Here is a 27639-nt window from a genome sequence, read left to right as displayed (position 1 = left end):
GAGAGAGAAAAAAACCCTTTATAGGCACAACAACAACAACAAAACACTAGCCAAGAGAGTCCAACACAGGAGGAGGGAAGCCACTGCAGCTAAGGAGAGGGGCTTTGGGGTGGAGCCTGCTTGCTGCCTGGGCCCTGGGGGCTGGGGGATGGAGGGAGAGGGCCAAACAATTCGGGTTCCTCCTTTGGGGGGGCCTTCCCGGGCCAGGCGCCTTTTCGAGGAAGGAAAGGGACTGCAACAGAGGCCTGCAGCATCCGAAGGGATGATGGGATTTGGAGTGGAGGCTCTTGCTGGGTCTTTGGTTGCCCTTCCGCCCCACTGAGGACACTGGAGGGAGGAAATGGACCCACCTGTAAGGGTCAGCCGCCTTGCTGCCTCGTCCCACTCCAGAGGCCGCAAGAGGACTCATTGGGACTCATGAGAGGCAGAAGCCACGACGATGGGGGTGGCAAGGAGGCTTCCTCCCTTGGCCATGGTCTGGGGTGGACACACAGCCACTGCCCTCTCTTATAGCAAAGATGGAGAGGCCAAAGGGCAGTGCAAAAGTCAGTGCAAAAGAACGGATGGATGGATGGATGGGGGAGAGAGAGAGAGAGACACACAGAGAGAGGGACGGATGAATCCTCCTCCTGCCTGGCCCCCATATGGGCGAGGGATCCTGTCTGCTGGCCAAGGAGGGCGTGAAACCTGGCTGGAAGGAGGGAGGGGGGAGGGAGGGCCCCCCGCTGTGCACACAACAGAAACAACGCAGAAAGAAGGGCTGCGGATACAAAAATAGAACTCTGGGAGCTGCCCCCAGGCGCTCCCCATCCCACGCCTGCCCTCCCCACACCCCCTGGAAAGAGTCTTTGGTGGCTGAAGGGAGAAGCCAGCGCAGGGCCCTCCTTCCCCAGTTCTCCGGCCCCGGCTCCGGCCTGTGCGTAGTCCATCTTCTGCAATAGGGCAGCATCCCCAAATGGGGAAAGAGAGGTCCAGGGGAGGCGCGGGGAAGAAAGGAGCTGGACAGGGGCCTGAAAAAGGGTGGGCGCACCCCAGGGCTGGCCGTCCGGTCAGTCCATCCTGGGGAGAGCAGAAGCCCCAAGCACAGGCAGCGGCAGAAGGAGGTTCGGGGTCCAGACAGAGTTCACTGCGCTGCCCATTTGGGTCAGAAAGTGCTTCAGGGGGGTCCGGTCCCAGGCAGAAAGGGAGGCCAAGGTCTCTCGCCCTGCGGAAGGAGCTGTATCCCCAGAGTCCGCAGCATCTGCAGGGCAGGCGAAGAAGGGGATCGGAGCAATGTTGGGGAGATTTGGGGAACACGCCGGAGGAGGAGCCATCATCCTGGATGGGAGGGGAGGGTGGGCCGCAGAGTCACATGCAGATCACCTGCGTCCTGCAGAGAGAAGAGAGGGAAAGACGTCAAGTTGCATGCTTTGCCTCTCTCTACGGGTGGGAGAGAACAGGTACGGTCAAACTTCAGTCCTCCCTCCAAGGGGTTTGGACTTCATCTCCCACTATTCCTAACAGATGGCCAACCCATGCCTGAATAGAGCAAGTGTGCATGTTGACTGTTGCAAATGGCAGGGCACAAGCCAGTGAATGAGTGACGAGAAAGGAAGCTCCAAATGAGCTCCTTGGAAGAATATCCTGATAGGCAGGACCATATGGCAACAAAAAAGGTTTCCACAGAAGGTAAGGACTTTTCCTTACCTTAAAGGTATTTTTCCTACCTAAAATAGGTAGGAAAAAAAATCAACCTTAGCTGATAATAAGGCTTGCTAAACAGACTGAATTTCAATGTGTTGTCAAAGGCTTTCATGGCCGGAATGACTGGGTTGTTGTGGGTTTTTTGGGCTGTATGGCCATGTTCCAGTAGCATTCACATTTCCCCTGCATTTATTTATTCTTTATTTATTTATATACTACACTCAGGCGACTCAGGGTGGTTCACAATTGGCAACAATTTGATGCCTCCACAACTATAAAGTGCAAGTTCAAAACAGATAATAATAATAATAATAATAATAATAATAATAATAATCCTTTATTTATACCCCGCTACCATCTCCCGGAGGACTCGGTGCGGCTTACAAGAGGACGAGCCCACATACATCAGTAAAAACAACAACAACACAACAATAAATGAACTCAAAACAAAGCAATAAACATTAACAACATACCACGACGCATTAAAATCTATAGCAGGGCCAAATGTAAAATTTAAATTTAAAAATATGCTGGGCATGACCAGGTGAAAAGGATGAGGAAGTACTTCATCAGTGTCACAAATGGACGGTGAAGCAACAGCTCCCCTGGTGGCCAGAATACCTTCATGGAAAGTTAAATTGCCTGTGTGTCTGTTTATATATGTTGTGTGTCTATGGCATTGAATGTTTGCCAGGTATGGCACTGAATGTTTGCCGCCTAGACTACTGCAACGCTCTCTACGTGGGGCTGCCCCTGAAGACGGCCCGGAAGCTTCAACTAGTCCAACGCGCAGCAGCCATGATTCTAACAGGAGCGGAGCGCAGGGAGCACACAACTCCCCTGTTGCACCAGCTCCACTGGCTGCCGATTTGCTACCGGGCCCAATTCAAGGTGTTGGTACTGGCCTATAAAGCCCTAAACGGTTCCGGCCCAAGATACCTAGCGGACCGCATCTCGGCCTATGAACCCACCCGGACTTTGAGATCTTCCGGGGAGGCCCTGCTCTCGATCCCGCGAGCCTCTCAAGCACGGCTGGCGGGGACGAGAGACAGGGCCTTCTCGGTGGTGGCTCCTCGGCTGTGGAACGCCCTTCCTGCAGATGTTAGGCTGGCCCCATCTCTCATGACATTCCATAGAAAGTTGAAGACCTGGATGTTTGTGCAGGCGTTTGAGTAACTGTAGTGCAATTCAGGTAATTTGAACATAGGAACGGAACAATGGACGACGAATTTGGATCACGTTTTGGATGATGAGGCGATCGGGGGTGGGTTTTTTGTGATAACTGTGTATTGATGTTGTTAATTGCTAGTAATAGAATTGTGTAGTTTAATTGTCATGGTATATTGATTGCTGCTGTTTTTAGTGTCTTGTTGTTTACTGTCTGGAAACCGCTGTGAGTCGCCCTCGGGCTTGAGATACGGCGGTATACAAGAATAGTAAATAAATAAATAAATAAATAAATATGTGTATTGTAATCCGCCCTGAGTCCCCTGCGGGGTGAGAAGGGTGGAATATAAATACTGTAAATAAATAATGATTTGGATTTGCGGACTCAGGCTTGGTTGTGTCAATATTTTAAGAGCCAATATTTTAATGTATTTTTATTGCCTTTTTAATGTATATTTATAGCTGTTCAAATCAACATGCTAATTGTTGTGTTCTGTTTCTTTGTCGGCATTTAATGACTGCCAATTGTGAGCTGTCCTGAATCCCCCTTTGGGGGTTGAAAGGATGGGATACAAATGCTCTAAATCAATCAATCAATCAATCAATCAATAAACCTTTTCTACTGTTGCTAATTTTCCTTGCAACCTCAACACTGAGTGAAGGGGAGCCCATTTGGGGTGAGGACCCAAGCGGTGATGTAGTCCGAGCCTGAGCCATGCAAGCCTACACAGCCCAAGTGCTCCTGAGAAGGGTCCCTCCCACTTGGGGGATTTGGGGGGCACAGAGAAGCCTTCCTCGCCCACCTCTCCTCCTCGATGCTTCCCCCGTCCTTGTCAAAGGCGTCCGTCGTCTCCTCCGCGTCGTCCTCGCTCAGGTCCATGTTCAACTCATTCCCGGCCTCGGAATGAGGGTAAGTGGAGCCGCTGGGGAGGCAAAGGAGACCCTTCTGTTTTGGATTCTCTCCAGCCCCTCTGACCCAACCCCATCATTAGAAAAGCACCCAAGGACCACCCAGAGACACCAGGAAGGGCCAGAGAGAGCCCACCCCCCTTTCCCTGGGCTGAGGCTCTTACCTGATGGAGCGACAGGTGAAGAAGACGATCCGTTTCAAGCGCTTGTTGTAGAAGAAGTAGTTGAAGGACCACAAGCTGCCTTCCTCTCCAAAGGGGTCCGAATCCAGGTCTGGGTTGTAGCTGAGGCACCAGAAGAAGAAGCTGTGAGGGGGTCTCTTTGCCAAGACCCACCCCTTCCTCCCTTCCTCCTACAGCCAGGTAGGCCACCTCCTCCAGAGAGCGCCCTACCTTGCCCAGTGGACCAACCTGTAAATGTCACACTCGGAGAGGCAGATCTCCTGGTCCACTGCATCCCACAAGTGAGGCTTCAGCGCATTGAAATCCTCCCGCACAGCAGAAAAGAGGCTGCAGTTGACAGCATTCACCACCTGAAGGAGACACCGGCACTCAGGTGAGGGAGAAGAGGGCTGTGTGTATGAATGTGTCCGGGCAAAACACACACACACACACACCTCCCCAAACACCCCACTGGTCCAGCAAGAGAGAGGGAACAAAGGGGCCAGAGTGAAGGGGGGGGGGGGCAGGAGACAGTTCCACCTTGTCTCCTGTGCTATGCTAATAATATAATGTAATGTAATGTAATATATTGTATATACATATGATCTATATAAATAACAATGTAATGTTCATTTGTGGGATTAACAGAACTCAAAAACCAGTGGGCGAATTGACACCAAATTTGGACAACATACACCTAACAACCCGATGTATGTCTTTACCTCAAATTTTTTTGATTTTGTCATTTGGGAGTTGTAGTTCTTGGAATTTATAGTTCACCTACAATCAAAGAGCATTCTGAACTCCACCAATGATGGAACTGAACCAAAGGTGACACACAGGACTCCCATGGCCAACAGAAAACACTAAAAGGCTTTGATGGGCATTGACCTTGAGTTTGGGAGTTGTAGTTCACACACAACCAGAGAGCACTGTGGGCTCAAACAATGATGGATCTGGACCAAACTTGGCACAAATATTCCATATGCCCAAATATGAACACAGATGGAGTTTGGGGGAAATAGACCTCGACATTTGGGAGTTGTAGTTACTGGGATTTATAGTTCACCTACAAACAAAGAGCATTCTGAACCCCACAAACGACAGAATTGGGGCAAATTTCCCACACAGAACCCCCATGATCAACAGAAAATACTCAAGGCCATCCAGTCCAACTCCCTTCATGAGGACAAGAAAACGTAATCAAAGCCCTCCTGACAAAGAGCCATCTAGCCATAGATATAGAGAGATATATATGACTCTCTCACACACATAAATAGTATCATAGATTTGAAAAGGACCCCTAAATAAGGACAATTCTATGTTGCATGCTCCAGAATAGGCCAACCAGACTATCTCTACATCAACACAAGCATAAAGAAATTACATATATTAGAAACCAACACTTTCTCATTACTTTATTTTCCAGATCAACAGACTGGGCCACAGAAATACGTGGCAGGGGACAGCTAGTAATACTATATAATACTAATAATATATTATAATTATATATTTTATATTACATGTAATATTTCTAATAATATTACAATATAATGGTATAGTACAATAAAGTAATATATAATATAATATCTTGTATGTATATATATATATATATATATATATATATATATATATATATATATCTTGTAAGCCGCTCTGAGTGTTGTGACTCAGCTTGACTCTGAGTCTGAAGCTGAGTTCTTTGGGCCTTCTGAGTCAGAATTCCTACAGGATGATGAGGAGACTGATGGGGTTACAGATTTCTGTACATGCCTCAGACAGGGCTGATGGTGGGGTTGCTGGAGGAGAAACAGCAAGTTAGTTCCTAGGGGAAAGGAATGTTAGTGAGACTGATATCGAGAGTGAAATCCCACACGGCCAGGTGGAGAAGTCTTTTCCTCCCCACAGCCTGGAGCAAACTTTTGTTGAGAGGTGATTAGATGTCCTTGTTTGTTTCCTCTCTGTTGTTATGCTGTTGCAATTTTAGAGTTTTTTTAATACTGGTAGCCAGATTTTGTTCATTTTCATGGTTTCCTCCTTTCTGTTGAAATTGTCCACATGCTTCTTGTGTATTTCAATTGTGTATTTCTAATTACCTCTCAACAAAAGTTTGCTCCAGGCACAGTCAGCCCATTGTATGCTAATCAAGGTGGTCAGCTGAAACATTCAGGCCTAGCTCCAGCAGACAAGAGTCCTTTGTCTCACCCTGGTCATTCCACAGATATATAAACCTATTTTCCTAGTTCCAATAGACCTCACGACCTCTGAGGATGCTTGCCATAGATGCAGGCGAAATGTCGGGAGAGAATGCCTCTAGACCAGGGGTCAGGAACCTTCGGCTCTCCAGGTGTGGTGGACTTCAACTCCCACAATTCCTTGAGGCACGGCATTCGCCCCAAAGGCTTACCTTGGCCCAACGAGGTTTGTTTGGTTCTACGTTACGCTCGTCTCTCCCCCTTTGCTGCCCGTCCTCCATGAAAAAGAGCCAAACAAACCTCGTTGGGCCAAGGTAAGCCTTTGGGGCGAATGCCGAGCCTCAAGGAATTGTGGGAGTTGAAGTCCACCACAGCTGGAGAGCCGAAGGTTCCCCATGCCTGCTCTAGACCATGGCCATATAGCCCAAAAAAAACCTACAGGAACCCGGCCTTTGCTGTTGTTTTTGCCTTTGAAATCAAGCCTCTGATTTAATGGATTTTCTTGGAACTGTTTCTCTGTGGATTTATTGCTCTTTTTACTTCCTAATCAATTGGATTTGCCTTTTTACTGCGGATTACTTTTATTGCTTTGGCTTTTATTGCTTTGTTTTCAACTATCTTCAATAAACTGCTTGCTATTTTAACTCAACTGTGTGGTGTTGAGAGTCAGAGGGAATCCTGCTCTGGAGTACAACACAGTGTTTCTCAAACTCTGCTCCACCAGATGTTTTGGACTTCAGCTCTCACTACTCCTCACAGCTGGGTTCTGAAGTCCAAAATACCTGGAGAAGCAGAGTTTGAGAAATGCCATACAAGGTGGTCTTGCTGCACCTATGGGACTAACTTTGAGAAGGAAATTTGGAGCACAAGCTTTACAGAGTCAAGTCAATTTCTGTTGCATCTGATGAAGCAGAATGGATCTACAAAAACATAAGGTATAGACTCCTTTGCTCAGCCTGAATGGTGTCGGGAAGATCCCTTTGCATACAGATACGGACTACAATCCTTTCAGCTGCCCTGTAATAGTCAAATCAGGAAGAAGGAGCACAGCCTTTGGCCCAGCAAGGAGGGGCAAGGAATGAATGAATGGTTTATTGTACTAGCCATAGGCCATGACATCCATAATATACTAACTTTATAAACACTTTCCAATATAAACCTTAAAACGTAACAAGAGTTAAAACTGAAACAAGTTCATTAAAATTATGAAAGCAGAGACATGACAATGACAGTGTCTGCTTTGTGTCAATCCAAACCGTTTCCATTTCTGACCCCCAGAATGGATTTTGCTGCTTTGGCTCTGATCTTTTGGGCTATAATTGCGAATGTGGCAACCTTTAGTGTTATATTTTTAGAATGATCTGCTAGCAAGTCGCAGATCACCACAGATTGTTGCCACTCTTCCAAGAGTGATCCTAGGAGATTTTTCCTATGGTCATCGTACAAGGGGCAACATAGCAAATAGTGTGTTAGGTCTTCTCTTTCCCCTGTGCCACAAATGCAAAGTCGTTGGGCATGGGGGATCCCTCTGTATCTTCCCTTAAGCCAGTTTGATGGCATTGTTTGGAATCACAGGGCTGTAAATGCTTTCTTCAGGACCGCTGACGTTAGGTCTTGAAGATATTGTTGACGATATTGGTCACTTTTTAGCCGAGGATACCAGTTAGAGAAACCTTGCAGTTTCCTAATCTGCAAGTTGTCAGCTGCATCCCTCTCAAAGATTTTGTCTCTAATCGCCTTCTTGTCCAGATGCATTAGGGTATTTGTTGACCCATCAAAGTACTGAAGGAGCAAGGCTTGCCAGTATTGTGCCCATCCTCCCTGCTTATACTGCTCCATCATGCATTGCTTTGGGACGGGCAAGGAGCAACTCTAATAATAATAATAATAATAATAATAATAATAATAATAATAATTCTGCTTTGGTTAGACCACACCTGGAATATTGTGGCCAATTCTGGGCACCACAATTCAAGAGAGATATTGACAAGCTGGAATGTGTCCAGAGGAGGGCGACTAAAATGATCAAGGGTCTGGAGAACAAGCCCTATGAGGAGCGGCTTAAGGAGCTGGGCATGTTTAGCCTGAAGAAGAGAAGGCTGAGAGGAGATATGATAGCCATGTATAAATATGTGAGAGGAAGCCACAGGGAGGAAGGAGCAACCTTGTTTTCTGCTTCCCTGGAGACTAGGATGCGGAACAATGGCTTCAAGCTACAGGAGAGGAAATTCCATCTGAACATTAGGAAGAATTTCCTGACTGTGAGAGCCGTTCAGCAGTGGAACTCTCTGCCCCGGAGTGTGGTGGAGGCTCCTTCTTTGGAAGCTTTTAAGCAGAGGCTGGATGGCCATTTGTCAGGGGTGGTTTGAATGCAGTATTCCTGCTCCTTGGCAGGGGGTTGGACTGGATGGCCCAGGAGGTCTTTTCCAACTCTTTGATTCTATGATTCTATGATTCTAATAATAATAATAATAATAATAATAGAACTTTATTTATACCCCACCACCATCTCCCAAAGGGACTTGGGGCGGCTTACATAAAGCCAAGCCCAACAACACATCAGAAAAACAACGAAGCAATAAGCAAATAAAACAATACAATTAATATAACTCACATATAGACAATAACACGCAAAGATTTAAAAACCTATGGCCGGGCCAGATGTAATAGTTGAAAATTTAAAAAATAAATGCTGGACATGAACAGAAAAAACCCCCAACTCTACCGAGGGCCTTTCCCGATAAGAGTGACCAGACCAGGCTTGCCGGCCAGAGACAAACGAATGGAGCCACTCACCCAGTTGAGGCTGGGCTCTCGGCTGAACTCGTGGCTCTTGGCTGCGCTGAAGTCGTAGTCGGGGCGGAAGGACTCGTTGAGGGTGGCGATCAGGTAGAAGAGGGTCTTGCGGCTGCACTTGTCACTGAGGGGCCCCTCTTCGTCGCCGCTCTGGCTCTTGCTGAGCCTGGGACACACAACACAGCGTTCAGCCCCACAAACCTCCTCTAAAAAGGACCTCAGCCCTCTTCTCATTGCTGAAGGAAACTGGCAGTTCTGCCTGTAAGGTCTGATTGGGGTAGACTGAGGGGAGCAGGGCCAGGGGCCTACCTGCTTGGGCTGATCCCGGTGGTCTGAGGTGGAGACAGTGCCTCCAGGACGTGGGGCTGGCCCTCCTGGCAGAACTGCTTGAAGAGGTGCTTGTCGTCTCCCGCCATCTTGCAAGAGTAGCTCTCGATCCTGCAAAGGGAGAGAGGGGCACAAGATGGGCCCAAACACCAAGCAGCCAACACCAGGTGCAGACCCGCCATCTATCCCACACACAGAGGCGGCCCTAGGTAATTTTCAACAGTAAGCAAACAGTATTTTGCCCCCCCCCCCCAATCATTGATATATATTTTCTGTTTGTCGTGGGAGTTCTGTGTGCCATATTTGGTTCAATTCCATCATTGGTGGAGTTCAGAATGCTCTTTGATTGTAGGTGAACTATACATCCCAGTAACTACACTTGCCGCACTTGCTCCCTTGCCTGGCCCGCTTTGGGTCCGGAGGCATGCCTGAAGATCCCGGCGTGTGCACCAAAAGTCACCTCTTGTCCTAACTTTCTCCTCAGCCATTGGGACCAAGAGAGAGAGACAGAGACAGAGGTGGAGATGCCCACCTTTCCTGAAGGTAGGCGCAAAAACAAAGGAGGGAGCGGAGGTGGGAGATACCTCCAGCCGGAGGGTCCCTGTCTCTCTCTCTCTCTCTCTCTCGGTCCCAATGGCTGAAGAGAAAGTCAGGAGAAGAGGCGACTTTTGGTGCGCACGCTGGGGTCTTCAGACACGCCTCCGGACCCAAAGTGGGCCAGGCGCGGCGGCTCCGCCCCTTGGCCCACCCGTGGATTGGGGAGAGGAGAGGAGGTGGGTGGAGCGCCGGGGGATCGGGAAAGGGAGCCCGTCATGGGGAAGGGATCGAACGCAGAGAACGATTGAGCGCCGGCTCTGCCCGCGCACCCGGTGGCCGGGTGGAGCAGGAACGAGAGGGGCTAGGCGAAGCTCAAGGGCCCGGCCCCTTTGGGAAGAGAATCGCCCGGCAGCGAGGCAAGAAAGCCAAGGCTCCCTCCGGACTGCTAGGGCTGTTGTGAGCTGAGGGGGCGCTCCTCAAGTGGCGGTCGAGGGGCATTTACAGAGGCGCCTCTGCGCCCTGGCAAAAAAAAGTGTTCTGCGACCGCTTACTTCGCGTAATGGATGAGCCGCCCCTGCCCACACACTTATCAGCTTCTAGCACAGTGGTTCTCAACCTGTGGGCCCAACCAGGTGTTTTGGCCTACAACTCCCAGAAGTCCCAACCAGTTTACCAGCTGTCAGGCATTCTGGGAGTTGAAGGCCAAAACATCTGGGGACCCACCGGTTGAGAAACACTGTTCTAGCACATACCCAAGGGAAGTTGTTTGTCCCCCTCTTCATTACAAGCCTTCCAAGGGACTTGAAGGAAGCAATTTATTCCCCATCGTTATTTTCCCCGGAGCAGAACTCATGGGATTTTCTGCTCTTCTAAAGATTCCCTGAGCTGTTGATTGTTATTCATACCACTGATCTGATTTCAAACATTTTCAAATATACAATTCTGTATGATTTTACTGACACAAAAGCACAGTATGTCACAGCAAACGAGATCTATATGCTGGATTTCGTATCACAAAATCACAAGTAGAACACTTCCCAAGTGTCTAGGACTATATAAATATACAATTATTTATATAATTGTATATTTTTATATATATATATATATATATATATACACACACACACACAGACATATATACATATATACATATACATATATATATATATGTTGTTCATTCATTCAGTCGTCTCCGACTCTTCGTGACGTCATGGACCAGCCCAAGCCAGAGCTCCGTCGGCCGTCACCACCCCCAGCTCCTTCAAGGTCAGTCCAGTCACTTCAAGGATGCCATCTATCCCTCTTGCCCTTGGTCGGCCCCTCTTCCTTTTCCCTTCCACTTTCCCCAGCATAATTACCCAGCATGCTTTGCTGTCTCCCCATGATGTGGCCAAAGCACTTCAGCTTTGTCTGTAGTCTCCTTCCCTCCAGTGAGCAATCGGGCTTTATTTCCTGGAGGATGGACTGGTTGGATCTTCTCGCAGTCCAAGGCACTCTCAGAACTTTTGAACTATGGTGTTGGAGGAAAGTTCTGAGAGTGCCTTGGACTGCGAGAAGATCCAACCAGTCCATCCTCCAGGAAAGAAAGCCCGACTGCTCACTGGAGGGAAGGAGACTAGAGACAAAGTTGAAGTCCTTTGGCCACATCATGAGGAGACAGCAAAGCCTAGAGAAGACAATGATGCTGGGGAAAGTGGAAGGCAAAAGGAAGAGGGGCCGACCAAGGGCAAGAGGGATAGATGGCATCCTTGAAGTGACTGGACTGACCTTGAAGGAGCTGGGGGTGGTGACGGCCAACAGGGAGCTCTGGCGTGGGCTGGTCCATGAGGTCACGAAGAGTCGGAGACGACTGAACGAATGAGCAACAACAACATATTGTATATAAATATACAATTCAAATATACAATTCTGTATTATTATTATTATTATTATTATGTTTATTTATACCCTGCTTTTTCTCTCCACAAGGAGACTCAAAGCAGCTGTAGCCACCAAACCACCTGAATTCAAAGGCAACAGGAACTGAAAATTTTCCAAGCAAATGGAGTGAAATAGGATTGCAATAAAACCCAACATATTCCCTGTGTAACTCCAAAGCAGCAGCACACTCTGCAAAGCCGAGGGGTTCTCCAACTCCTTTTGTGGCAAGAGAACCAAACACTGGCCCTGAATTGTTCTCTTAGGTGACATCACAGAGACAGCAACATTGAAGCAGGACCTGACTGCTCCCCTATTCCCCTCCAGTGACTCCTTGGTTCCACAATTCCAAACAAAGAGCACATCTCTCCAATCTGGGCAGATAGTCTGCTGCTCGGCAGGACTTCCCATCTGCCACTCAGCAGGCCTATACACCTGGAAAGAAAATGTGATTGGGCAGAACACCTGGGAAGAAGGACAGACAGAAATTCAACAGGAGGCACTTGCTTCCACCAAAGGGATTTAGGACACAGGACCTGGTGGCTGATAAGAGAATAGATCTGAATGTTCCTCTTAACAAAAACAAAACATGACCACTTGAAGGCATCCACAAGCTGCAGAAGAACGCCCCCAAGTTACAGTGGGATGTGTTCAGATGAGAAATTAAGGCTCCCCTCCTCCTCCAGAAGCCCCTTCCCCCTCACCTGCCAATGATGTGTGCATCTCCCGTCTCCACTGTCAGCTGGGAGTTTATGGCTTCAAAACTGGAGTTTTCCAACAGCTTCATTGTCGTGCCTTCTGGTACAAGGACGGTTCTTGGTGCTCTGTCTGCAAGGCTGAACTTCCTGGCAGAGAAGAAGAGAGAAGACCATCAGCTGGCTCCACTGCTGGGAAGACAGGAGATTAATACAGGGAGACCAAAGCTGCCTCGTGTTCATATTATGGGGGAGATCCCTGGACTGAGATCTGGAAAGTTTGCCAATAGGTGGGCTGGCAGTTGTCCTTTATCATAAGGGATGCTCCTAATTTGAGAATTGGAAAGCTTTTCCTTCTGTGGCATCGTTGTTGTTGTTTCCAACTGATTGGGGACCTTAAGTTGACCCTATCATGGGGTTTTCTTGGCAAGATTTGTTCAGAAGGGCTTTGCCTTTGGCAAAAGCGTGGCCAATCTGATCAAGAAGGCTTTACATTAAATCTTTCGGGGATGACACTGTAATCATCTGTCCAAGAGGAAGCGCTAAACACAAGGAGATGAATTCTAGAGGAGAAGCTGAGTGAGAGACGAGGTGTTATTTATATATATTTATACAATGATTGAAGAATATATATGAGAACCATTGACAGAGTGGGCTTATTAACAAAAGACCCTCCTCATAAATGTAAACAGAGTAACTTATCAACAGCAGCGTGACCCAGCACCAGGACCCCAAAGTGATGGAAAGAACACACACACACAGACCAATGTTTATCTCTCCTTAGGAAGCTTTTCTTTGTAGTAAAATAATATAGTTACACTATTTACAAGGACAAGGTTTCTACAACACAAATAAACAAATACTTTACACGCAGCAGTCTTCATACTGGAGCTTTCTCACACGAGACTTCTCTCACACAGAGGTTTACCTCACACTCCTCCGGACAACACTAGCTTTGGCCCACTGACTCTTAACTGGCTTCAACCTACTAACTCTTTCAGTTAGTAGACTCACACTTTTGTAATCAAAATACCCAGTTAATTTTTAATATTTCTGACAAGAATGAACAACACCTTAGGTTTTATTCATCACACAGAGGTTTATCTCACACTCCTCTGGATGACAGTAGCTTTGGCCCACTGACTCTAAAAGGCTTCGACCTGCTAACTCTTTCAGTGCTTGACTCACACTTTTGTAATCAAAAATACTCAGTTAATTTTTAATATTCCTCTGGATGAGAGTAGCTTTGGCCCACTGACTCTAACAGGCTTCGACCTACTAACTCTTTCAGTGCTTGACTCACACTTTTGTAATAAAAAATACCTAGTTAATTTTTAATATTTCTGACAAGAATGAACAACACCTTAGGTTTTATTCATCACACAGAGGTTTATCTCACACTCCTCTGGATGACAGTAGCTTTGGCCCACTGACTCTTTGACCTACTAACTCTTTCAGTGCTTGACTCACACTTTTGTAATCAAAAATATCCAGTTAATTTTTAATATTTCTGACAAGAATGAACAACACTTTAGGTTTTATTCATCACACAGAGGTTTATCTCACACTCTTCTGGATGACAGTAGCTTTGGCCCACTGACTCTAACAGGCTTTGACCTACTAACTCTTTCAGTGCTTGACTAACATTTTTGTAATCAAAAATACCCAGTTAATATTTAATATTTCTGACAAGAATGAATAACACTTTAGGTTTTATTCATCAAATGCACACAGTCTGGGAAATAAACAAGAAGAGCCTGAAGTCCTAATGCAGAAAAGTAAAGAAGAAAAAGTGGGACAGTGGTATGTATGTTAGAGTTAAATTCAGCTGTACAGAAATCCACAAGAGGAATCAAACTAGGCAAGTGGAGAACATCTGGGGGAAAACAAGTATTATGTTGAGAATTCACTACAATTCACCAAACCAAGGCAAGGTGGTTTATGAAACAAATCTCAAACATCTCCAAGAAACAGGAACCAGTGCCACGGAGCACTTCATTTATCCTGATATCTGCTGGAAGTCCAGCTGTTGTGGCTGAGATATTTTCTGATGATGAGGATGATGGGATTCAGCTTCCTGGCTCTTTGTGTGTGCCCCAAATCTCTGGGCCTGCTTCTGAGGCTCCCACAAACAGTGCAGTGTCAACACAGCCATTCCCACCACCACCACCAGAAAGGAATTTTAACGAAGGAGATAGCGAGCAGGTGCCTTCCCATGCTGATACCGAAAGTGTAGATAGTGACTTGACCCAGCAAGCTCGTCTTGATCTGAGGGTCAGGCGGAGTTCTCGTCTGGCCAGCAGACAAGAAGCCAGCTCGATGAAAGGTTGTCGCAATGTTTTTATGATGATGAGAGCCTAATGTTTTCATGTTAGAAAGGTATTTAGGCCTCTTGCAAACTCTGAGAAAGCGTCAGTTCAACGTAGCTTACTAGCCTGAAAGCTTCATGGAATAACCTTAGCCTGGAAAGCAGTACGCTTGGGATTTCTTGCATTGTAATTCATGGGGCAATTGTTTCATTGCTTGTACCTGGGACTCTGGTTTGAACTTTGCCAATAGGATTATGTCTCCTGTTTTTACCTGAAGATCTTTGGAACTATATTCTGCTTTTAACCTTTATCTTTGGAATTTTGCAATGCTTATTCTTTATTTTGACTTGGATTTTCTCCTCAATAAACTATAAAACTACAGCTCTTGTGTGGTGGTATTTGGAAGCAAGGTGAAGCTTACTCTCAGTTGCAACACCAGCTCTGCTAAGAATGGGCTCTCCATCAAATTCCTGCTTTGCTTTGCAGATAATTCCCTTTTTCAGAAGTTGGAGAAAGGAACAAGGGGATCCGCAACATACAGGAAGGAGCTGGTCACTGGAATCAAAACAGCTGGCATTATGTAATGCTAGAACTCTTGTGATGGGACGGGACAAAGAAGCGTATGTTCAAACACAAGCCTTGGTATTCAAGGCCAGGGAAATACAGAGCAGAATCCCATGACTAGGGTGGATGGGAGGAGTTTCATCAAGAAAGGGCTCCTCAAAGCACTATCACAAACTATTCCATGGAAGGAAATCTGGGAAACCTCCCAATTTTCCCGTTCTTATCCAGCACCCTCCCATTTTCCCCAAAAGCCATTCTGCTGCACACATGTGGTGTCAGTTGCCTGTGAAAAGGATCCTCATACAATCATAGAATCCAAGATTTGGAAGAGACCTCCTGGGCCATCCAGTCCAACCCCATTCTGCCAAGAAGCAGGAATATTGTATTCAAATCACCCCCAACAGATGGCCATCCAGCCTCTGTTTAAAAGCCTCCAAAGAAGGAGCCTCCACCATACTCCGGGGCAGAGAGTTCCACTGCTGAACAGCTCTCACAGTCAGGAAGTTCTTCCTCATGTTCAGATGGAATCTCCTTTCTTGTAGTTTGAAGCCATTGTTCCATTGCGTCCTAGTCTCCAGGGAAGCAGAAAACAAACTTGCTCCCTCCTCCTCCCTGTGGCTTCCTCTCACATATTGATACATGGCTATCATATCTCCTCTCAGCCTTCTCTTCTTCAGGCTAAACATGCCCAGCTCCTTAAGCTGCTCCTCATAGGGCTTGTTCTCCAGACCCTTGATCCTTTGAGTCACCCTCCTCTGGACACATTCCAGCTTGTCAATACCTCTCTTCAATTGTGGTGCCCAGAATTGGACAAATATTCCAGGTGTGGTCTAACCAAAGCAGAATAGAGCAAGGGGAGCAGGACTTCCCTGGTTCTAGACACTAGGCTCCTCTTGATGCAGGCCAAAATCCCATTGGCTTTTTTTGCTGCCACATCACATTCCTGGCTCATGTTTAACTTGTTGTCCACGAGGACTCCAAGATCTTTTTCACACATACTGCTCTCAAGCCAGGCCTTGTCCCCAATTCTGTCTCTTTGCATTTCATTTTTCCTGTCTAAGTGGAGTATCTTGCATTTGTCCCCGTTGAACTTCATTTTGTTAGCTTTGGCCCATCATCTCTCTAATCTGTCAAGATCGTTTTGAATCCTGCTCCTGTCCTCTATAGTCTTGGCTATCCCTCCGAATTTGATGTCATCTGCAAACTTGATGATCCTACCTTCTAGCCCTTCATCAAGTGGGGCAAGAAGAGGGAAAGAGCCCTGGCCAGTGGGTGGGCAGACAAGAGGGCTTGCTCCGTGCCCGCACAAGCTGAATGGCCACCTCCAGAGCAGGCTGACACCCGGCCTCCCCATGCAAAATTCAAAGCAGCCCATGCCCTTTGGGTCAAGGGAACATTTGAGTCATGCTAACCCAGAGGAAGCTTTCAAAGTTCCTCCTTTTCGACTCTGGTTCCAGGCTGAAACCTGAGCCCTGTAAACAAGGAGAGGACACTCTGTTCCTCTCTGCTGAGCTCAAGGAGGGCCTCTCCCTGCCGATCTGCAGCTGCTTCTGGGCCAGAGAGCAGAAGGGAAACCGCCAGAGGAACAGAGACACGGATGGAGGAAGGGAAGGAGGGCTCTGAAATAGGTCAAAGGAGAGGGAACTCATAAAGGCAGCTGGACTCCAGACTTTGCTCCCAGGCGAGGGGCTACAAGGGAGGCCCTTTCCTCAGTGGGAAAACAAAATGTTTTGGGGTTAATTCTTACACATTCCATCTGCAGAAAATCAGTAGTGTTCCACCACATACAGACTGCCCCCATCCTACCAGCTGGGTAGCAATAATAGTAGCAATTATCATTATTATTATTGTATTTCTCACCTGCCTCTCCTCGTGGCTTGAAGCGAGTCACAACATAGCTAAAAACACATTATTATAAACATTATGTAAAATACATACACACACATACACACATATAGAGAGAGAGAGACACTCACACACATACACACACATTTATTTATGGTCAATGACCAGCACCAAGAAATGTACGAACGTCAGAACAAGAATATATACATGTAGGCATTAAGAAACAATGTCAAAATCAAAGTTAGAACCCAGTATTGAATAAGATAGTTAAAACAGTATTAAACATTTATATGCTAAAATGACAATGGTAAAAACTGGAGGAAATATTAAAACCTTCTAAGAGTGTGATAGCATCTTGCGACGACAAGCTATCGTTGTTGCACAAAAGCTAGCAACTTTAGTAGTAATTTGGGGGTATTGATCAGCCAAAAGATAATCAACATAAAACCTTACAGATCTCCCTGGTAAACTTTCTAAAATAGGATTTATAAAATGTTTACATGTATTAAAATGCAGTTCTATGGAATAAATATATTAAAATACACAGAACAGATCAAAATATAGTAAACACAAGACATGAGTTTAAAATGCATAGTTAAAACTGACTGGGTAGGCCTGCTGGAAGAGACAGGTCTTTAGATGTGTTTTAAATTCCTTGCTCTGATCTCCATCTGGGCTCAGGAAGGATCCCCTCCAACCTGCCTTCCTTTGGCATGTTCCTTTTTTGGCTATGTGCTAAAAAACCTGTTGCCTGCAGGGCTCTGACTGGGACAAGAGGCTGGAAAAGAGTTGATATAAACAGAAACTCTTAAAAGGGAAATAAAAGAAAAAGAAGGGCTTTCTGACCGAGGCATCCTAGGTCTTGGGAGTACGGCAATGGATTTGGGGCACACTCCCATCGAGAGGATACAAACCGAGGTCCAAAGAGGACCATCTCTGGGCCAAGCATCCCCTTGCAAAGAAAGGATAATGCTCTAACGCCATGATTATGTGTCAGGATACTTTGGCAGGGAAATCTAGCTGCAACATGCTGAAGCGCTAACAAGGACCAATGCCAAGTGACGCAGCTGGCACAGAGGGGCTTCCTGGGCCTGAGACGCCCACATTCATTGTCTCGAATGTAGGTCAGCAGCGAGGACATAGGTCTTACGGAGGCCAGCGCACAATCCAAGAACCAGCAAAGGATGGGACTCCGCTGCCGTTGGACTGCAAGTCCCATCAGCCCTAACCAGTGCAAGCAGCAGCAAGGAATGCTGGAAATCCGGAGGGACCAACACCCCCATTTTGGATACGAAAGGGACATAAAAGTGGAGCTTGTTTCCAAAAGGTACCAAACCCACCTAAACAAATTGTACAGGGATCATAATAATAGATCAGCGGTTCTCAACCTGGGGGTCGCGACCCCCAGGGGGGTCGCCTGGCCATTTTGGAGGGGTCGCGAAACCACCTCCGTTGGCCCCGCCCCAAAGGCACGGGTTCAGATCCAGGGTTTGGTTTGGTTCAGATCCAGGGTTGTTTGAGTTCAGAGTGCTCTCCAAATGTAAGCGAACTACATCTCCCCTAGCTCACTTTCACTTCCTCCCAAACTGCTCCAGTATTTTCTGTTGGTCATGGGAGTTCTGTGTGCCAAGTTTGGTCCAGATCTGTCATGCATGGGGGTCTCGGCTGTGGAAGCCAGAGCTGAATTGGTCGAAGGTACTGCAGATACCATCATCTGTTGTCCACACTCCCCCAAACATATTCACTATGCATTAATTATGTTCAATTTATGACAATGAAATTTATGACATCCTGCATATCGGATATTTATGTGACAATTCATAGCAGTAGCAAAATGACAGTTATGAAATAGCAACACAAATAATTTTATGGTCGGGGGTCACCACAACATGAGGAACTGTATTTAGGGGTCACGGCACTAGAAAGGTTGAGAACCACTGTAATAGATGATAATAGATAAAGGTAAAGGTTTTCCCCTGACATTAAGTCCAGTCGTGTCCAACCCGGGGGGTTGGTGCTCATCTTCATTTCTAAGCCAAAGAGCCAGCATTGTCCGTAGACACCTCCAAGGTCATATGGTTGGCATGACTGCGTGGAGCGCCGTTACCTTCCTGCCGGATCAGTATTATTATCATTACTATTTCTCGCATTTCTATCCCGTCCTTCTCAACCCCCAAAGGGGGACTCAGGGCGGTTTACAATGGGCCCCATTCCAAAGCCACTACACAACAAATTACAAAATTAAAACCACAATTAAACATAAAAGAATAATTAACAATACATAAGCCATCATTAAAACAGTAAAACAATCTCATCAGCCATATCATCATTCCAGTCACATTCCCTTCAAGTACCTATTGATCTACTCACATCTGCATGTTTTCAAAGCTGGGGTTAACAGCGGGAGCTCACGCCGCTCCCCGGCTTTGAACCTGTAACCTTTTGGTCAGCAAGTTCAGCAGCTCAGTGTTTTAACCCACTGCACCACTGGGGACTCCAAAACTGTAAACATATTATGTTTTATATTATCCTATTCTATTATTCTATTATAATGTTATTATTATTATATTTATGTAAAGTGGGGTATGCGTTATAATAGAATAGAATAATAGAATGGGATAATATAAAATATTATAATTATAATATAAATATAATATAAATATAATAATATATAAAATAAAATGTTATAATAATATAAAATATATTACTAATAATAATAACTCTGCAAGGAAGCAGATGAAACAATAGATCACATCTTCATTTATTTAGGGTTTTTATAACTTTTATATCAGTATTATATATAATATTACTATATTGTACTACATCATTATATTGTAATATTATTAGTAATATTACATGTAACATAAAATATATAATATTTTATGTAACATATTTTATTATTTATTATTTATTTATTATTTATTTGGGGTTCTTTTACCCCGCCCTTCTCACCCCGAAGGGGACTCAGGGCGGCTTACAAAAGCAAGGCACAATTTGATGCCCGCATCATAAAAACAATCAAACACAAAATTACATCAATATACAGTTAACACCAAATATACATTATAACCATAAAATCAATAAAATCCAAATACAAACCCAGTTTCTCCTCTTACATGGTCAGCGTTCACTACTCATAGATCTAGTTTTACGTTCCACTTCATCAATCCTGCTGGTCTTACTCGCCTGGTTGTTTGATTTAATTGCCGGAGTGCCCAAAGGCCTGGTCCCATAACCAAGTCTTAACCCTTCTCCTAAAGGCGAGGAGGGATGAGGATTTCCCCCGGGAGTGAGTTCCACAGGTGGGGGGCCACCACTGAGAAGGCCCTGCTCCTCGTCCCCACCAGCCTCACTTGTGATAGCGGTGGGGTCGAGAGCAGGGCCTCCCCAGATGATCTCAGACTCCAAGGTGGAACGTAGAGGGAGATACGTTCGGACAGATACACTGGACCGGAACCGTACAGGGTTTTGTAGGTCAAAACCAGCACCTTGAATTGTGCTCGGAACTGAACCGGCAGTATATACAATATATTATTAATAAAGAATATAATATACATAAACATAATGATAGAAACATTATAATATAATATAATAGGATAATATAAAATAGAATAATTATAATATATTTTAATATAAATATAATATATCATATGTATATACAATATATTATATTATATTATTAATAAAGAATACAATATACATAAACATAATGATAAAAACATTATAATAGAATAGAATAATATAAAATATAAAATATAATAATTTTATATTTGGAGTTAGGTGTTTTGGAGTTAGGTGCCACCTCTATGCAGATGACACACAACTCTACTACTCTTTTCCACCCAATTCCAAGGAGGCCTCTCGGGTGCTGGACGGGTGCCTGGCCACTGTGTCTATCTGGATGAGGAGGAACAAGCTGAAGATCAATCCCGACAAGACAGAGGTCCTCCTGGTCGATTGTAAACCGGATCGGGGTATAGGGTGGCAACCTGTGCTGGACGGGGTTACACTCCCCCTGAAGCCACAGGTCCGCAGTTTGGGAGTCCTCTTGGATTCAACGCTTACGCTTGAGGCTCAGGCGTCGGCGGTGTCTGGGAGGGCTTTTGCACAATTGAGACTCGTGCGTCAACTGCGACCGTACCTCGTGAAGGCTGATCTGGCCGGGGTGGTCCATGCCTTGGTCACCTCCAGATTGGACTACTGCAATGCGCTCTACGTGGGGCTGCCCTTGAAAACGGCTCGGAAGTTCCAACTGGTCCAATGGGCAGCGGCCAGGATGTTAACCGGGGCTCCTTACAGAGAGAGGTCAACCCTCCTGTTCAAGGAGCTCCACTGGCTGCTGTTTATTTTCCGAGCCCAATTTAAGGTGCAGGTGCTTACCTACAAAGCCCTGAACGGTTTGGGACCATCCTACCTGCGTGACCGCATCTCTGTCTACGAACCCACGCGTTCACTTCGTTCATCCTGAGAGGCCCTGCTCGCGATTCCGCCTGCGTCGCAGGTGCGGCTGGTGGGGACGCGAGACAGGGCCTTTTCTGTGGTGGCCCCCCGACTCTGGAACACCCTCCCCAAAGATCTAAGACAGGCCCCTACATTGGCAGTCTTCAGAAAGAACTTGAAGACCTGGTTGTTCTGATGTGCCTTTCCAGAATAGGAAACCTCCAATACCAAGTCCCAGAAGCACTTTAGTAGAACTAAGATTGCTGCACTCTGCACACTGCACTTACCCTATAATCCTTACATATCACCTGTCATATCAGCACTTTTAATTTTGTACCCATTACTCTGGCTCGGCCCAGTTTTATAGTGTCTCGATGTTATTGTTTATTGTTTATATTGCTTAATCTGTTTTTAACTTTGCTTTAGGTGTTGCATTGTTATGTTGTGTGTTGAGGCCTTGGCCTGTGTAAGCCGCATCGAGTCCTTCGGGAGATGCTAGCAGGGTACAAATAAAGTTAATAATAATAATAATACTGATAATAGTATTATATTGTATTACATTATATTTTAAATATCATATGTATATGAAATATATTATATTATATTAATAAGTAATATAACATACATAAACACAATGATAGAAACATTATAATATAATAGAATAATATATTATAATTATAATATATTTATAATATAAATATTATAATAATATATAAGAAAATAAAAATATAATAATATAACATATTAAGATTATTATTATTAATTATTATTAATAATATTTATTTATTTGGGGCTTTTCATAGAATCATATAGAATAATATAACATATAATAATAATAATAATAATGATAGAAGCATTATAATATAATATAATAGGATAATATATTATCATTATAATATATTTATAATATAAATATTATAATAATATATAAGAAAATAAAAATATAATAATATAACATATTAAGATTATTATTATTAATTATTATTAATAATATTTATTTATTTGGGGCTTTTCATAGAATCATATAGAATAATATAACATATAATAATAATAATAATAATAATAAACATAATGATAGAAACATTATAATATAATATAATAGGATAATATATTATAATTATAATATATTTATAATATAAATAGTATAATAATATATAAGAAAATAAAAATATAATAATATAACATATTAAGATTGATATTATTAATTATTATTAATAATATTTATTTATTTGGGGCTTTTCATAGAATCATATAGAATAATATAACATATAATAATAATAATAATAATAATAATAAACATAATGATAGAAACATTATAATATAATATAATAGGATAATATATTATAATTATAATATATTTATAATATAAATAGTATAATAATATATAAGAAAATAAAAATATAATAATATAACATATTAAGATTGATATTATTAATTATTATTAATAATATTTATTTATTTGGGGCTTTTCATAGGATCATATAGAATAATACAACATATAATAATAATAACAGATAGGCAAACACTCTATTCTACTTTTCCCAGGGATACTATGAGCCCTGTGTCCATTTCTGGAGGAGAATATGGACAGGAAGAAGCCTAACAGGAAGCAGCCTTCGCCTGATAGGAGAAACTACACTTCCCGTGACGCCCCGCGCCACAGAGGGAAAGAAGGAGCGAGCCCCGCCCCCTGGAGGGAGAAAACAGCCACAGACTACGCTTCCCGGCGTGCCCCGCGCGCAGCCAGGCCTAGGCCGCGCCGGACAGCCCCGCGCGAGGCATCACGGGAAGCGTAGTCCTTCCCCACACAGAGGCCTACCTCACGGGCGTAACGGTCCCGCGGCGCTCCGGAGGGATCTCGAAGCAGGCCTCGTCGTCGTCGTCGTCGTCGTCGTCCGCGTCGCCCGCGTCGTCGTCCCTCGAAGCCTCGACATGTCCCCGATGAGCCGGGACGCAATGGCGGCGAAGTCAACCAGCGACTGACGCGGCTCCCTTCGCTCTGGCAGGAGGACGACAACAAGAATGGCAAGCCCCGCCTCCCCCCCGCCGCGATTGGGAGATGGCCCGACGTCTCCTTCTTCTCATTGGCCGAGAGGAAACGCCAATCTAAGCACTGCAGGACACCACTGGCTGGTGCTAACGTCCGTCAATAGCTTCGTCTCGCCCTCAGCAGCGAACCGCTTTCTGATTGGCTGCGGTCTCAAGGGCGCTGGTCTTCGGCCTGCTGGGGAACAAAGGCGGTGGGCGGGGCCGCTGTCACTTTTTCCTGTTATGGGGCGGGGCTTGCGCTTGACAGGCAGGCTAATCTGTCCAGGGATTGGCTAGCCCCATTTCATATGCAAATAGCAGGGCTGCCTTGTATTTTCTTGTTTGCAAAAGGTCAAGCAGCTTCCTGATGGGAAAAATACATATTATATTATGCATTTATTTAAACCTGGAAAATATATTATATTCTGTTTAAACCTGGAAAATACTTCCTATAAATTATATTTTGCATTTATTTAAATCTGGAAAATGTTTATATATTATATTATATTATATTATAACCTGGAAAATACTTATTTTAAATTATATTGTGTTATGCATTTATTTAAATATGGAAAATACTATTATATTATAACCTGAAAAACATTTATATTATATTATATTATATTATATTATATTATATTATACTAAAACCTGGAAAACACTTACTATAGATTATATTATATTATGCATTTATTTAAATCTGGAAAATGTTTATATATTATATTTAAACCTGGAAAATACTATTATATGATATGATATTATTATAATTATATATTATAATATAAAAATATATTATATTTAAACCTGAAAAATAATTTTAAATTATATTATATTGTGTTATGCATTTATTTAAATCTGTAAGATTATATTATATTATACATTTATTTAAATCTGGAAAATACTATTATATTATATTATTGGGGGACTCCTGTTCAACACCACAACCTTTGACTTGTGGGGTGCCACAGGGTTCCATACTGTCCCCCATGCTGTTTAATATCTACATGAAGCCGCTGGGGGAGATCATCCGGAGTTTCGGGGTGCGGTGTCATCTGTACGCAGATGATGTCCAACTCTGTCACTCCTTTCCACCTGCTACTAAGGAGGCTGTCGAGGTCCTGAACCGGTGCCTGGCCGCTGTAACGGTCTGGATGAGTGTGAACAAACTGAAATTGAATCCAGACAAGACAGAGGTACTCCTGGTCAGTCGCAAGGCCGAGCAGGGCATAGGGTTACAGCCTGTGCTGGACGGGGTCGCACTCCCCTTGAAGGCGCAGGTTCGCAGCTTGGGTGTGATCCTGGATTCATCGTTGAGCCTGGATCCCCAGGTTTCGGCGGTGACCAGGGGAGCATTTGCACAGCTCAGGCTCGTGCGCCAGCTGCGCCCGTATCTTGGGAAGTCTGACTTGGCCACGGTAGTACACGCTCTGGTCACATCCCGCCTTGACTACTGCAACGCTCTCTATGTGGGGCTGCCCTTGAAGACGGCCCGGAAGCTCCAGCTAGTCCATGTTACTAACAGGAGCGGGACACAGGGAGCATACAACGCCCTTGTTGTCCCAGCTCCACTGGCTGCCGATCTGCTACCGGGCCCAATTTAAGGTGCTGGTGTTATCCTACAAAGCCCTAAACAGTTCCGGCCCAAAATACCTTTCGGACCACATCTCGGCCTATGAGCCCACAAGATCGTCTGGGGAGGCCCTTCTCTCGATCCCGCCTGCCTCACAGGCACGTCTGGCGGGGACGAGAGATAGGGCCTTCTCGGTGGTGGCCCCCCGGCTGTGGAACACCCTCCCTGTTGACATCAGACAGGCGCCCTCCCTTATGTCTTTCCGAAAGAGCCTAAAGACATGGCTATTTGAGAAGGCATTTAACTGAGTGTTACATTAACTGGTAATGACAACTGGAACGGAATATGGATTACGAGATTGGTTATGATTCTACGATAAGACGGAGCGGATTATTTTAGTGTAATTATATTATTGTGTACTAGTGATATGTTGATTTTTCGTTATTGCATTATTGCAAATTGTCTTTTATATGTTGTACACCGCCGTGAGTCGCCCCAGGGCTGAGAACGGTGGTCAACAAATGCAGCAAATAAATAAATAAATAAATAAATAAATAAACCTGGAAAATATATTATATTATGTTTAAACCTGGAAAATACTTACTATAAATTATATTTTGCATTTATTTAAATCTGGAAAATGTTTATATATTTTATTTTATATTATATTATAACCTGGAAAATACTTATATTATATTTATTATGTATTTATTTAAATCTGGAAAATATTTATATATTGTATTGTATTATATTATAACCTGAAAAATACTTATTTTAAATTATATTATATTATATTATGTATTTATTTAAATCTGGAAAATACTATTATATTATATTATAACCTGGAAAATACTTATTTTAAATTATATTATATTATATTATATTATGTATTTATTTAAATCTGGAAAATACTATTATATTATATTATAACCTGGAAAATACTTATTTTAAATTATATTATATTATATTATATTATGTATTTATTTAAATCTGGAAAATACTATTATATTATATTATAACCTGGAAAATACTTATTTTAAATTATATTATATTTATATTATATTAGAATTAAATATAATATAATATAATTAAATATATATTATTATATTATTTTATAATCTGGAAAATATTATTATGTTATGTTATGTTATATTATAACCTGGAAAATACTTATTTTAAATTATATTAAGTTATGCATTGATTTAAATCTGGAAAATACTATTATACTATATTATATCCTGAAAAATACTTATTTTAAATTATATTATATTGTATTATGCATTTATTTAAATCTGGAAAATACTATTATATTATATTATAACCTGGAAAATACTTATATTATATTATATTATACATTTATTTAAATTTGGAAAATACTATTATAACCTGAAAAACATTTATATTATATTATATTATGCATTTATTTAAATCTAGAAAATACTATTATATTATATTATAACCTGGAAAACACTTACTATAAATTATATTATATTATCCATTTCTTTAAATCTGGAAAATGCTTATATATTTTATTTAAACCTGGAAAATACTATTATATCATATGATATTATTATAATTATATATTATAATATAATTATATTATATTTAAACATGAAAAATACTTATTTTAAATTATATTATATTGTGTTGTGCATTTATTTAAATCTGGAAGATATTATTATATTATATTATATTATATTATATTATATTATAACCTGGAAAATACTTATTTTAAATTATATTATATTATACATTTATTTAAATTTGGAAAATACTTATATTATATTATATTGTATTATGCATTTATTTAAATCTGGAAAATGCTTATATATTATATTATAACCTGAAAAATGCTTATTATAAATTATATTAAGCATTTATTTAAATCTGGAAAGTAATTAATAATATCATATCACTATTCTGTGATATGATATTATTATAATTATATTATAATTATATATTATAATATAATTATGTTATATTTAAACCTGGAAAATACTTATTTTAAATTATATTATATTGTATTATGCATTTATTTAAATCTGGAAAATACTATTATAATATATTATAACCTGGAAAATACTTATTTCAAATTATCTTATATTATACATTTATTTAAATCTGGAAAATGCTATTATATTATATTATATTATATTATATTATATCCTGAAAATACTTATTTTAAATTATATTATATTGTATTATACATTTATTTAAATCTGGAAAATACTATTATATTGTATTATAACCTGAAAAATACTTATATTATATTATATTATACATTTATTTAAATCTGGAAAATACTTTTATATTATCATAGAATCATAGAATCATAGAATCAAAGAGTTGGAAGAGACCTCCTGGGCCATCCAGTCCAACCCCATTCTGCCAAGAAGCAGGAATATTGCATTCAAATCACCCCCGACAGATGGCCATCCAGCCTCTGCTTCAAAGCTTCCAAAGAAGGAGCCTCCACCACACTCCGGGGCAGAGAGT

General features: G+C 42.7%; 1 protein-coding gene across 1 annotated transcript; it reads right to left on the bottom strand.

Annotated features, from left to right (window-relative positions):
* On the bottom strand, positions 1 to 23576 carry MAF1 (MAF1 homolog, negative regulator of RNA polymerase III). Its single transcript, XM_060776031.2, has 8 exons — positions 23365 to 23576; positions 12397 to 12537; positions 9221 to 9349; positions 8912 to 9077; positions 4170 to 4291; positions 3924 to 4043; positions 3654 to 3773; positions 1 to 1369 (listed from the first exon to the last, which is right to left on the bottom strand). The coding sequence occupies exons 2-8, from the start codon at positions 12477 to 12479 to the stop codon at positions 1348 to 1350; spliced, it is 762 nt and encodes a 253-aa protein (XP_060632014.1). The 5' UTR covers positions 12480 to 12537; positions 23365 to 23576; the 3' UTR covers positions 1 to 1347.
* Between the last annotated feature and the right edge of the window lie 4063 nt (positions 23577 to 27639).

The sequence above is a fragment of the Anolis sagrei genome, chromosome 4, assembly GCF_037176765.1.
Source record: "Anolis sagrei isolate rAnoSag1 chromosome 4, rAnoSag1.mat, whole genome shotgun sequence".
Taxonomy (NCBI): Eukaryota; Metazoa; Chordata; class Lepidosauria; order Squamata; family Dactyloidae; genus Anolis; species Anolis sagrei.
Note: the sequence above shows the minus strand (reverse complement) of the source record. Positions and strands in the feature narration are given on the sequence as shown.